The following is a 15388-nucleotide window of genomic DNA, read 5'->3' on the forward strand; positions in this document are numbered from 1 at the left end:
AAAACAAATGGACGACTGTCCTATTTAGCGACGAATCCGAATTTAATATCATCGGAAGTGATTTCATGTGTTACGTAAGACGACCACTTAACACGCGGCTTCAAGCATGGTACTGTAAAAAGACACTGAAACATGGAGGATGCAACGTAATGGTATGGGGGCAGTTTTTCTGCTGCTGGAGTTGTCCCATCGCTCTAAATTAATGAAATAATGGATGGATTTATCTATAGAGATATCTTGGAAAGAGTAATGCTTCCAAATTCTGTGGATAATATGCCTCTTCGATGAGTTATTCAGCACGATAACGACCCCAAGCACTCTTCACATATTGTTAAATCGTGGTTAGCACAAGAAAGAGTTTCGGTAATGGAATGGCCACCACAATTACTAGATTTAAATCCCATTGAGAACATTTGGGAAATCGTTAATCAAAGAATCGACCCCGAAAATTTCACTAATTCAGATATTATGTTTCAAGGATTGGTAGATGCTTGGAACGCTATTCCTGCAAATTTTATTACCAATTTGATAGCTTCACTGCCTTGCCGATGTAAGGCCGTCATTGAAAATATAGGATTTGCCACGAAATATTAAGTTTTATAGACAGAAATGTTTTAAAAGCAATTAGTTGCATATGTTTTGACCAATGAAATATCAACCCATACGTAGTTTTTTAATTTTTTTTTTCTTTTCAATGCAAAAAATTCTGAATTAAATTTCATATTCTTATTTTTAAAGCATTAATTAAAAAATATTATAAGCAAATGAATATTTTTGTTTACATCTTAAACTAGTTTAAACCACTTTTGTAAAATTCTGTTGCTGGTTGCATATGTTTTGACCACCACTGTATGTATGTACGTTTGTAGATTGTAAATTTTGTTGAAGATTTAATTGGTGATGAGGAGAGCTTTAAAATACATGTTTAGTATTTGAAATGATTTTTATAATTTTTTTTTTCGCGTTAAACTACAACATATTTTTGCACTGTGATGTTGGGTTGCAGTTAAGCTTAGTAAACTGTGTGTGGATGTTTGTATTTAGGTGTGATGCATTCAATTTACTGTTGCAATTGCAGTTTTAGTTTTGAAAATCAAATTTGCCAGCACACTTTTGATTTTTCACTGAAATGCATTTTGCACGGCTGAAATAGTTTGTGCTTCCTAGTACAACATACACTCTCTCCCTTTGGATTCTCTAGTACGTACTTTTATACAAAATTAGTACTTGTACTTTTTTCAATTATAAGTGTTACGGGTTAAAGTTTAGTTCATACTTAATTAGAGGCAATTTTCAACTGTTCTTTTTTTGTGTTTTTTTTTTGCTTTTTCTGCTGTTTTTGATTTTTCGGTTAATTGAAATTGTTTGAAGGTTAAATGTGTATGAATGCATTATGCTAATTATCGATGATTATTTGATGTTGTATAGTTTGAATTGAACTTTTATTTCAAACATTTTGTAATTAATTTTTTGTATGTTCTATTTATCGTTACAGGGTGGTGAAGTGATACAGGAGAGCATTACCTCAAATGTTAGTGAAGACTTAATAACGTTGGAATTTCAAAAAACGGATGGTACTTTAATAACGCAAATTATTGATTTTCGAAATGTAAGTAGCGTATATAATATAATATTAATGGAAATAAATGTTTGTAGGGCAAAATGTGAAAAATATTATTAAGTAGGGGGATTTTATTTATGATATGAACTCTTTGGAGCGATTACTGCTGTCGGCATTTTGTCAGCTTCTACTCATTTGATCTCTGTTGCTTAAAATAAAGTTCTTGAGCATTTCCATTTTTCTCAAGAGAAAAAGGATGATCACACTCCTTTTCGTTTTATGTTCCATGAACAAGGAGACCTTCCTTTAAGACATTCATTTCCTCATGCAGATGGGTTTTAAAGGACATTGGCAAGTACTTTAATGAGAGAAGTATTTGGCCAGCTCCTAGTCCAGCCATGTTCCAGATATAGTTTGTAATAAACGTTTAGGACTCGTGGGTCTAAATTCAATTCCTGGATCATGGATGATAAATTCAGCTCAAAGATGTCGTAAGAACAGCAAAAACTATATATTGTTTAATTCGTCGGTTGTGCATTGAAAAAAATAGCCAACCTCTTCCCCTGATAAAGCCTAATAGATTTCCTAGATCATATCTAGCTATATACCCCAGTTCATCATGGAATCTATCCCCTAGCCATTTTTCCCCGAGACCCTGTAGTCTAGGACAGTTACACATAATATATTCCACTGTTTCTAGTTCCTCAATACCCTGCACAACCTAAAGAAGTCTAATGCGCCCATATCCCATTTACCAATGAAGGCTTGAATTGAGGAGTGCTCGGTTAACACTCCTACTAAAGACCTGAGACTTTTCATATCCAAATCAATTACTATTCTGGTTGCCATTGCATTCCAACTTTGGCCCTGAACACCCTGCAATCCGTCCTACTACTCCAGGATTGGTTCGTAGGGTCCCGGAATCTTTCCAAAATCAACCTATAATAGTGAAATATAGCCTCCCAGTCCGTACTAATATAGTCCAGATCCGAACCCTGGTACTCAACACAATCTAATTGTGTATAGTTCCAATACCGCTTCCAGAGCACTCTTACAGTTCAGCACTATGCTCGAGTGTGTCTAAATAAACTTTCAAGTACGACATTCTTGCGTTATCCTGAATTGAAGTCATTTATGAGTTACGATCGGATGGATCCTTATTTTGACTGTATGAAGTTAATGTTGGGATGACTACTTCGATCGCATTACAGGACAAACTGTAGGCAAAGCATTGTCTTCCATGACCGGGAGAATCTTCGTTTATTCATGTAGATAATGCTCCGAAGTAGTGTGAATTCAGTCTGTGAAGGAATTTAAGATTATCACTCCTCTCAAGTTACCAAACTGAAGTAAAGCCATTGTCATCTTGGTATCCAACAAACGATTTGGGAAACTTGGCATTAATTGGCTGAGTGTAGGCTTCGCTGAACAGTTGAATACGTGGCTTGTCTGCTTTGGGCAACTTTCAAGTACGACATTCTTGCGTTATCCTGAATTGAAGGCTGTCTTTTACGCCTTACGATCGTTTGGATCCTGATCTTGACTGTATGAAGTTAATGATGGGATGACTTTTTCGATCGCATTACAGGACAAACTGTTGGCAAATCATTGTCTTCTATGACCGGGAGAATCTTCGTTTCTTCCGAAGTAGTTTGATTTCAGTCTGTGAAGGAGCTTAAGATTATCACTCAACTCAATTGACCAAACGTAAGCCAAACCATTGTCATCTTGGTAGACAACAAGCGCTTTGGGAAACTTGGCATTAAGTGGCTGCGTTTAGGCTTGGCTGGACAGTTGAATACGTGGCTTGTCTGCTTTGGGTGACTTTCAAGTACGACATTCATGCGTTATCCGTTATCCTGAATTGAAGTCTATCATTTACGAGTTACGATCGTTTTGATCCTGATCTTGGCTGTATGAAGTTGATGTTGAGATGATTTCTTTGAACGCATTACAGAGCAACCTGTTTTGCCGTGTAGAAAATGTACCTAAGTACTTTGATTTCAGTCTTTGAAAGAACTTAAGGTCACTCAAGCAAAGTGACCAAACTGAAGTAAAACCATTGTCATCTTGGTAGCCAACAAGCGCTTTGGAAAACTTGCCCTTAATTGGCTAACTCAAGGCTTGCCTGGACAGTTGAAATATGTATGGATTGTCATGAGTTTCCCCAACATAAGAAGTTCAGCCAGAAATGCTCTAGTTTTCAGCGGCCGTTTTTCTTTTTCTGTGAGCTATGGTTGGCTTTGTGTTATCCGTTATCCTGAATTGAAGCTGTCAGTTACGAGTTGCGATCCAATGGATCCTGCCAATACCTGGTTGACTTTCAAGTACGACTTTCATCTGTTACCCTTAATAATCCTAAATTAAAGTTGACAGTTTTGAGTTGTGATCCAATGGATCTTGCCAATACCTCCTAATGTCCTATCATATATGAATGTCTCTCCTGAGTATCCTCTGGGGAGATTCGTTATTGTATGAAGTTTAAGTTGAAATAAGTTCATTCGATCTTATTACTGGAGAATCTGTTTACAAAGCATTGTATTCCGTGTCCGGGAAAATTTTCGTTCCGAAATAGAATGCTATCACACAACCAACGTGATCACATTGAAGCGTAATTGACCACTAACCGACCCACAGTCTCGTTGATGCCAACAAGCACTTTGGGAACCTTGTTTCTACTTCGAAATACGTGAGTACAGTGACTTGAGCTATTGGGTAATGAGTAAGTCAATGCTGATATGGAATGTAAGGGGCAAGGTCTATTGTCAATACGCAAACCATGAATCTAATGTGTTTAATTCCTGATTCAAATGAAAGATCTGTGTTGACGGTGATAAATGTAATGCCTTTTTAGATTTGCACAACAATGTGATCTGAGGTTGTAGCTTTTGTGGAACAATACGATCTGATGTTGTAGCTTTTGTAATCTAGATATCGCATATTTCTTATTCTGCAGCCCATTGAATTCAAATTTAAAGAATGAAATCAACTCAGTCTTACGAAACGCAGTGGGTATTGGGTTGAAGACGACAGTTTTGACGAATATGAGACTTATATTCAAAACTACCCAAGTCTCACTCGGCCAAATATTGCCAAGTAATCGATCGCTGAATCAACCCAGAGAAAAACGACAGCAGACCGGGTACAACATCAATGAAGACTAACTGCTTTGCTGATTTTAAATACCATTATTTCTTATGCTCATGCACCGAGCAGTTCTCCTTTTCCGGAGGCCTCCTTTAGAGGTTAATTTTTTCCCAAAAAGTATTTGAAAGCAAATTGGTTCCAACAAAATTTAGCAAGTCTTGAATTTGTAGAAGATAGAGAAGAGAAGATTGCAATGATTTTTCTCTCTTTCTTCCTCTCTCTTCTATATACTCAAAACCTGCGCATGTTAACTTAACGTGTAAATGTTAAATTCTTTATTCCCCATTAATTGATTGGAAGGACCATATTTCTTGCATAACAACGTGTATTAGTCCAAATGACAAGAATTGTGGAGATATCTATGAAATCACATTCAAATTATTCTTCAAACTAAAATGCTTTTCTCAATTTCTTTTCTCCTTCCAGGAAGTACGCATACTTAAGGCTTTGGTTTTGGGCGAAGAAGAACGCGGTCAAAATCTCTATCAGGTCATGTGTTTTGTAACGAAATTCCAAAAAGGTGATTTTATATCATCGGATGCCATGGCCAAATTAAGACAAAAGAATCCCAGTACAATACGTACGCCCGAAGAGGATAAGGGTAAAGAAACATTTACAATGACCTCGTGGGTGCATCTGAATCGTTCACAGCCCATCACCAGACATCTGATGAGTATATGCGGTGAGGCGGTAGATGCCACATATGTAAGGGATGTTGATTTGAAGGCATGGTCGGAGTTGCCAGGTAAGAAAAGATTGATTGATGTATTAGTTTACAAGTTTGGATTCCGAAACCAACCTTCTTATTTTATAATCCTTTTAATTCAATTTACTCATTAAGTTTTTCCCATTTCCCTACTCCTTGCTTTTTTCAGGCTCCTCCATTTCAAGTCTTGAGGCGGCCACCGAAAAATTCCCCGATACCTTATCGTCGCGTTGCAACGAAGTCAGCAGTCTATGGGCACCCTGCATTTGTACCTTAGAAACCTGTATCGGCTGGTATCCCTGCGGCCTCAAGTACTGTAAAGGTAAGACGGCGGCTGGTGATTCATCGGCTGCAGCTGCGGCACAAACAAATTATCGTTGTGGCATTAAGACATGTCGCAAATGTTCACAATTCTCATATTATGTACGACAAAAACAGCAATGTTTATGGGATGAATGACGAGAACTGCAACAAATATCCCCATTACAAACAATAACAACAATACAAATAATTCGAACAACTATTACTATGACTACAATTCATACTCTAAATTATTATACACCAATTAATATTATTATTATTATTATTACAATAACGATTATTATCTTATGCTCATTGTACAAAATTCAAAAGACAATAAGAATGATGATGATGATGATGTGGGTTTTGCAAAGTAATCTCCTACACTTAAGTACTATTCCAACGAAAATACTTAATGTTAAGATTAATCGTCATTGTATTCATACCCTAATAACATTGCTGTTCCTAACACAGACGAAGAAATAACATTTACATGTTAGGGACAGGGACTGGGAGATAAAAAGGAAATCAACACCACAACCACAACCAACACGACCACCACCAACTCCGCTGGCTTCATTTCTTTATTTAAAGAATATGGGTTTCTGTTCTACATATACTTTATATATAAAGTAGATGCTGAAATCTATGTAACAAACAAAAATCAACGATGTGTTTTTGAAAACCCATTGAAAATGGTAATTTTCTAAAGTGCTTATAACTCGTATTATATATATATGTATGTGTGTGTGAGTTTTTGGGTCTGTATGTAAATAATGTAAATTGTTTTTTATGTAAGTATATATTACATAATTATATTTTTTTATAAGTATATATCTACTATATATTGAATCTTATAAATATTTTTCGTTTTACTCTGAAAATTTATTTTTCCCACAAAATATTTTATAATTTTAAGAATTTAACAAACGAGACATGCAAGATTATTTATTGATTTATTTGTTTTTATTTTGGTTTTCTGAGAATATTATTTTTATTTTATCTAAAGGTTTCATGTTTCTGTGTTTTATTCCCCATTCTGTCGTTATTGCTATTTATGCTTGATTCGAAGGACCATTTATTTTTTCTCTCTCTACTGTTACATATAATGTGTAACATTCTACAGCATATTAACTTTTTGTACAACATTGTGATTGTGTATCAAATTGACTTTAAATTTGTTAAGTTTTTATAAATAGCAGCTATTGGAAGAACCAACATTTTTTGTTTTTCATATTATTATTAAAAATGTGTTTGTCTTTATTGCATTGATTTGAATCATGTCAGCTTAATGTAACAGCTTTGGTTGGAAGGACCAGAATTTAATGTTTTAAAAAAGCTTTGGTTTAATGTTTTGTAAATGATCAGATTTCTTGAATTTGATTGGTTCGTTCCGTACTTTTTTCTCTATAGCAATGCTAGGCGGGACTGTTCCAGCATTATTTCATCAGAATTGTTCACCCAGAACTACAGGTGATCTTGTCTATGTCGCTCATTTTCAATTCATTTCATTTACTGAAGCATTACATCATATTGAGCGACATTTAGTGTATATTTTCGGCAATCATTTAATGTGTTTTGAGCGCCTTGTTATGGCTTGGCTCTCCTTCAATAGTTGGCTAAGAATAGGATGTCTGCTCTTTGAGATCGACCGACTCATACTTCAGTATATTGTTCCAACACGCTGAAATAAACACAGATTTCACAGAATCTAGGTTCTCACATCTCCTTCTTTCGGTCCTGAAAATATCGCTACTGGAAACCAAATTGAGCGATTTTCCCGAGGTTTTTACATCTCTTCATTTCATCTAGGTGCTCACATCTCTTTCGGTCCTGAAAATATCGCTACTGGAAACCTAATTGAGCGATTTTCCAGAACTTTTTCACATCATTTCTTTACGTTCTTGAAAATATCGTATGACCTCTTGTTCTGAAGCCTAAAATTCCACTCGTTATGATCGATCGCTCTTTTACATCACGGAGAAAATAAGCTTTTTTTATATTTTTTCGTAGGGCTGGTTAGGCTCCCACTTAATAGTTGCCTATGAATGGGAATGGGGTTCGACTGACTCTGTTACAACTGGAAGTCAAGTTCATCGACTCTCCCAACGCGATGGAATAAACTCAGACTAAACTCTCTCATGAAAATATCGCTTGTTCTTATAATCGATATTTTACATTAAGGCGAAATAAGCATTTTATTTCCTTTGTAAATCCATTGGTCGAAGTGTAGTTCGGTTGGTTGTGCCATTAAATATGTTGGGGTATCCTGAGGAAGCTGGGCATAAATTGAGGACGCACGGTCAACGCAAGACCAGCCTGTTGCTCCATCCTGACTTCAGTAGTGTCACAACTACTCTTGTTTTTCTCAGCAGGTTCTTATTTTTTTTTTCGTTTGCTATAGGCTGTGGAAGACCTCCAAGTTCGACATTCATGGGGTGCCCTGAGGAAGCTGGGCATAAATTTAGGAGGGAACGGTCTACGCGGGGCCAGTATTTCCTTTGCTCTATCCCGACTTCAGTAGCGCCAGAACTACTCTTGTTTTCCTCAGCAGGTTATTGTCTTTGTTCCGTGATCCCGGAATTAATGGCTCACAACATCACCGAAGGTCCACATTACATTATGTTCCATGTCTAGGAAAAGCTTATTTTCTTCACGCAGAGAATGTCCCGATACAATTTTTTACAGTCCTTAAGACAACATTTTGACAGTTTTTTTGGATGTCACTCAGTGCTGTTTCGCTGAGTGAAGCAGCGTAATTGATCACTGATCGACCAATCGTCTTATAGGATACCAACTAGATTTCTTTATCCATTCCCCAAATGCTGATGGCTAAAGTTTGGGGAACGATGTTTCTACTTCATATGAACTGAACAAGAAATGAGGTTTCTCAAGGTGTCCTCCAAAATTTCCAAGTGGTTCTCAGTCGGAATTAATACCCCATCCACTGCGACGCCAATATTAAGATGTTTGGCCTTCGTCTAGGTTGTAAAGAGTGTTGCCGGTGACTTCGCTGGTGAGAGCTGCAGGTTACACTTAGTGATGAAGTAGTTTATTTCGCTGATAGGTCATCAACGTTGTGGCCCTTCGCCATATGAAATCTCTTTGGAGGTTTAGATATATAGAAGTTAAACTCCTTGCTTAACTATACTACTGGTACTGGTGCTCAATCAGATAATTCCCGATTCATCTCTTCATGTTTTTATAACTGTAGGAGCTCCGGGAAGATTTGAACCAGAAGCGAAGGCCTTTGACAAGTCTAGTTTTAGATTATTTTAAAAATAATTGAATAATTCAAAGTAAAGCTCACGAACAATTGACGATATATTGATGAAATGTCACATAGTTAGTGCTGAAGTTTTATTTGAGTTGATTTGTATTTAAATGGGTCCATAGTTGGAATGTGGGATAGATTTTCTATGAAATGTCCAAATTTTTTAAAAACTTAATTATTGACTATTACGGTTTAGCAATTTTGAAATTTCAATTTAAAAATTATGCAAACTACTTATGTTTTCTTAGTTTTACTTATAAAATTATACAGAAGAAATCCACAATTTTACTTCGTAAATAAAGACCATAATGGTCCTTCGAACCAATTTGGTGGCAAGAAAATTATTCGGTTGACTATTAGTTTTCTAGTTACTGGGAGCTTATGACGATGTTACTTCATGGACTGTCCGCAGACTGCTATAAACTTTAATTCTTTGATCTATAATATCTTCTCAGATATCTGGATTATTATTTTAACAATATATTTTCTATTTCACGCTGACTTATATTCATTAAGTGAAGTGAAGGACCATGGTTTTTTGTGGGGTTTTCAAAATCTTTAATTCTCTGCTCTGAATCTTGCTCTTTAAACTCCTTTGCAAACTGACTTCAAATCAAAGAAGTGGAAAACGTGAAATATTATTACCAAAGAGCCGAACTTTTAATGTAAAACTGGGATGTTTTCTATCAGTAATCCGAAGGACCATATGGTTTCTCACATTTAGTTTTCTCCCAGTTATTTACTGCAAAGAATGAATTTTTAATGATAAATGGTAGCAAAAACCTTTCTTTATTTTCGGTCTTTGATTTCACATGAATTCAATGTTTTGTGTTATTATTGAAAACCACAGTTGCTAAATTTAGCAGAGTTGTTTTGCAACAACAACAGAGTTGAGTTGTCACTATAACAGAGCTGTGTTTTAAAACCAGAGTTGTTGTGCGACCAGAATTTGTCCCTAATAGAGAATGCAAAGTTGTTTTCAACATTTCTTTCTTTTTTTATTATTTTGTTTACTTGATTCTTTAATAAATCTTGCATGTCTTATCTTAATAACATATTTTTGCCCTTAAAACCTACCCTTTTAATTCACATTTCCTTTTAATAACAAAACCTTAATTTTTCTCTAAAAATGTGGCCTTAGTATCTAAAAAAAAATTGTAAAAAAATCTCTAAAAAAAAACATTAAAACAAAAAGTGTTCAAAAGCTAAGTAATTAAAGAAACCTTTAAATTCCAAACTTATATTCCAAAACAAAACACAGCGAAAGAAAAAAAATAAAACCCAGCAACAAATTTCAAAAAATACAAACCAGTATTTTGTTCAAAAAAATTTCCAAATTACTTAAAAGCGAAAACCTAACTAACATTCCCTTAATAAAAAATTACAATTTAAATAACAAAAAAAAAGAAAATTTAAATTTGAAGAAAAATATACCACAAAACAAAAAACAATAAATGAACAATAATATTTATAAAACTTCTACTATAATTAATTACTACTTACTAAAACTAAAACAAACTTAAACTATATACAATAATAATTATAATGAAAAAATTAAAGAATGAAAAAAAATACTAAAAATTAAGACAAGAAATACTACAACCGAAACTTTATGGGAAATATATAACGAATAAAACAAGCTTGGCTTAACTATAATTAACAAAAATCCCTTTTCAAATAAATTACAAATACAAATATATATTTCTAATAATATTGAATGAAGTTTTCTTAATACTTTTTCTCATTTATTAACAAATTCCATGCCATAATTCAAACTCAAACTTGCCCCTTAATTATGTTGTCGTTTTATTTATTTTTTTTAAATAAAAATACCTAGTTAGAATTCTCAAATTCTTTAATAAAATCCTCTACTATTTTGATAAATAAACCAAATCTTAAACCTTGCGCCAATTTGTACATAAATTAATTACTCAAATAATGTAAATCATTAAACAGAAAATACATGAATAAAATTATTAATTAATTACTTATTAATATGTTTGTTTATAATACAAAAAAAAACCCCGCGTACTGTTAAATTTTAAGATTTAGCTAATTAAGTAAAATTAATTACGAAACTAAATGAAAAAGAAATTTAATTTAAACTCAACTTAATTAAGTTAAAAATTATAACTTAAGAACAAATCTATAAAACAAAAATAAACAAATAATTAATAAAAAGATTTTATAAAAAACAAATAAAAAATATATATGCAAAATAAAACCGCAATTTTCTTTAATTCTCAATGAAGTCTCAATAAAATTTCAAAATCATTTGAAAAATTAAAAAAGGTGGGTTGAAATGTGTAAAATGTTCCTGGCATTTCTCAGAACGAAAGAGTACACTCACAGAGAGAGATAGAGAGGTGAAATAGTGACACATATTTTTATTCTTAGTAGTACAATTGTGATCATTTAGTAAAAGGTAGGTTGTTTTAAACAATCAGTTTATTTTAAATATAAAGTTAACAAACTGTTTTCTTTAAATCTCTTAAATTCTCAATAAATTTGATATAAATTTATTTCATCGTCCGACAAATAGAGATATGTACGTGTATGTCTGTATGTCTGAAACTATAAGTTTAATGGAGAAAAACTGTGTTTTCAGTTTTTCATTTCGTGATCCTGTGTCCTTTTTTAACGACTTCAAAGTTTCAAAGAAGTACATTTTTCAAAAAATATTTAAAAATACTCATGCTATTCCAACAATGAAAAATTTTAGGTCAAATGAACAAGAAGAGTTGTAAAATATTTTGTATTATCTTTATTTTATCCTGTAAGGATCAAAAAATTTCAAAAATGTCCTTTATCCTTTAATATCCTTTAAGGTTGCCAATAAATTTCTTGTAAAAAAATAGTGCGTTAAAGACCCAAATATTCTATACTAAATGTCAAAATTTCATCATTTATATGTATATATAAAGGTCAAATTAAAATATAAATAAAATTTATTAGAATACAAAAAAGTTTTATTAAGAAAACAGCATGTTTATAAACTACACCACCATAGTGGGGGAGGTATAATGGGTTAGGACTGTTGTTTGAACATACAAAAATATTGTCCCAATACCCACCTTAAATCTGCTCAGGATCACTTTCTGAGTCGACTAAGCGATGTCCGTCCGTCTGTCCGTCCATTCACGTAAACCTTGTAATCAAACTACAGGTCGCAAGGTTTAAAGATAATTAGACAAAATTTGGCACAAGCCTTTATATTGCCCCAAACACAAAAGCTATTGAATTTGGTTAGAATCAGCCCATTATTTATCCTAGCCCCCATACAATTGGCCTATTTCAAAACAGTTAAGCTCTCATAAATATCTTAATTATAAACATATTCAAACCAAATTCAGCACAATTAAGTTTTATGTAAGCCGAACTCTCACGACCAAATTTCGTGACGACCGGTCAACAATATTCCATAGCTCCCATATAAGCAACATTCTCGAAAATGTCATTAATATACATAAATCTCTGAAATATGTCAGTATCCAAACAAAATTCAACACAAATATGTTTCATATATTCGCAATTCATCCCACCAAATTTTGTGACGATTGGTCCATAATTAGTCATAGCTCCCATATAAGGCCCACTACCGAAAATGTATGTATTCCAATAAGATTCAACACAAATAAGTTTCATATCAAAAGAAAACTCTTTATAATCATATACCCGGTGTAGGGTATCATAGGTCGGGTTTGCCCGACTATACCATTTTACTTGTTTATTAAAAAGTCTCCTTCGTTGCTTTTCACAACGGATTTTGTTATATTTTTTTCGAATGAATCAAATAATTCAAATTTAAAATATTAACACTTAAGTCGTTAAGATAGAAGGATGAAATTTTGGCATGTGGTATTCAATACTTGGATCTATAACTCACTATTTAAAAAAAAAAAAATATTGGAAATCTAAAAGGATATTCAAGGATAAAAATTTGAAAGGACATTTTTGACACCTTTTGATCCTTACAAGATAAAATAAAAATAATACAAAATATTTTACAACTCTTCTTGATCATTTGACACCAAATTTGACATAGTAGGATGATCAGAAGTATTTTAAAACATTTTTTTAAAAATGTACTCCTCTGAAAATTTGAAGTCCTTTTAAAAGGAAACAGGATCATGAAATAAAAAACTGAAAACGCAGTTTTTCTCCATTTAATTTATTGTTTCAGACGTATATCATCCGGTTCGTGTCTAATATTGAGTGTCGTACGGTGTTTTATTTACTAACCATTTTTTATATTATTTTAATAACGTTTCATTGATATGTTCTCAATAAATTATTTTTATAATTTTCATTTCAATTTATTTCTATTCATTTTATTTTTAAACTCTCTTTTTTGTTTGGTTTTAAATCCCAAATTGTTCTCAATAAATTACGAAATTGGCTACCGATTTCTTTATGAAATATTTTTTTAAAATAATTATTAATTTTTATTCATAACAAATATTCGCTATTTATAATTCAATTCTCAAGAATGTGCTATATCGTTCAATTTTCGAGATATTCCTATTTATGTTTCAGTTCTCTAGAATTAGCTATTTAAGCAGTAGTTCAATTCCCTGGAATTTGCTATTATAGTTCAATTCATTACAATCTGCTGTTTCAATTCGCGTGAATTTGATATTTATAGCACAGTTCCCTGGATTATTATATATTATATGGCGTATCTTTTGAAAGCAGTTTTTGTTTTTAATAACTTATATATCATTTTAAAGGGTACACATCTGTCATTTATTCTTACTTAGTTATTGAACATTATAGTGTAAATAACAAAGTTTTTTTTGCTTCGAAAATGTAAAATTTCGTGCCAACAAAGCGTCATATGCAGGAAGCTTTACTTTACTTCATTAATTTGAAAAAAGTGCCGCTGAAGCACACCGATTGCTCACCAAAGCTTATGGTGAATGTGTTCCAGCAGTTTCAACGTGGGAGAGATGGTTTTTCCGGTTCAGAAGTGGAAGACCAGGCCAGCCAATAAAACGTTTGGAGACCAAGAATTGAAGTTAGTACTCCATGAAGATTTTTATCAAACTCAACAAGAGCTTGCAAAATCATTGGGCAGCAATTTCCAAACATTTGCAACCGGCAGGATTCATCCAAAAACGGGTAAATTGGGTATCATATGAATTGAAGCCGAGAGACCTTTAAAGACGATTTTGCATGTCTGAAATGCTGCTTGAACGATATAAAACAAAATCATTTTTACATCGAATCTTTACTTGCGATGAAAAAAGGCTCCATTACGATAAACCGAAGCTTAAGAGAAGGTATTAGAAGCCCGGACAACCAGCCGTGTCGACACCAAAGTCAAATATCCATGGTGCTAAGGTAATGGTCTGTATTTGGTGGGAGCAAAAGGATCCTATCTATTTTAAGTTGCTGAAATCTGGCGAGACCATCACTCTTTGAAGCGAGCATTAGCCGAAAACGTCCAGAATATGCGGTTAGACATGAAAACGTAATATTTCATCATTACAATGCTTGTCCACATTTTGCAATACCTTTTAAAAACTATTTGGAAATAATTGGTTGGGAAGTTTTGTCTCACCCGCTTTATAGTCCAGACTTTGCCCCGTCCTACTACTATTTGTTTCAAATGATGCAGAACGCTCTCTCTGGGATACGCTTCACTTTGGAACAGAGTATCCGATATTGGCTTGATTCATTCTTGGCCTCAAAAGAAAGATGGAAAAAAGTCATAGCTAACATGGCAAATGCTTTAAATAAATTTATAGTGTACAAATGTTTCAAAATAAAAGCTAAAAATTTTAAAAAATCTCGCATTTTTAAGTCATACATACAGTGACCGACAAAAGTCTACATACGACCATTATTTTCGTAACTCGCGGACTTCTAAACCATAATAAGTAAAAGTAATGATGCAGTTTTATTTCAAATGCATTTTTAGTAATATAACAAAAAAATATTGCTAAATTTATAATTAATTTAAACTATTATTCACAAAAAATTAAAAAATATGTTGACAAAAGTCTACATACGATCTGTACACTAAATAAACATTTTTCAGCGAATACAAATTTTCATTCAATTCAATATTTCGTTGGGCCACCACGGGCATCTACAAGCGTCTGGGCATCGAAACAACTAAATTTTCCAGTTCTGAGGACGTTATATTTTGCCATTCTTCTGGAAGCTGCTCCTTTAACATTGGTGCTCAAGTAATAAGATGTTTTCGGATCTTCCCTTGTGGAATTTCCCACAAGTGCCCAATAACATTTAAGTCCGGACTTTGAGGTGGTGTGTACAATTGTCGTGGGGCATGGTAGAGTAGCCAATCTTTGACAATTTGAGACCAATGTTTCGGATCGTTATCTTGCTGAAAAATCCAACTTTAACCAAGAGTTAAAATATCAACGGATGCTCT

The 15388-nt window shown here is 33.4% G+C and overlaps 1 protein-coding gene across 1 annotated transcript in view; it reads left to right on the plus strand.

Annotated features, from left to right (window-relative positions):
• The window catches only part of oaf (out at first), a 47453-nt gene extending 36241 nt beyond the window's left edge, over nt 1-11212 (plus strand). Inside the window, exons 2-4 of the mRNA XM_065501934.1 lie at nt 1496-1609; nt 5135-5453; nt 5584-11212. Coding sequence (XP_065358006.1) covers nt 1496-1609; nt 5135-5453; nt 5584-5873 — 723 coding nt within the window. The 3' untranslated portion in view covers nt 5874-11212. The remainder of the gene's footprint in view (nt 1-1495; nt 1610-5134; nt 5454-5583) is intronic.
• The last annotated feature ends 4176 nt before the right edge of the window (nt 11213-15388 follow it).

This window comes from Calliphora vicina, chromosome 2 (genome assembly GCF_958450345.1).
Source record: "Calliphora vicina chromosome 2, idCalVici1.1, whole genome shotgun sequence".
NCBI lineage: Eukaryota > Metazoa > Arthropoda > Insecta > Diptera > Calliphoridae > Calliphora > Calliphora vicina.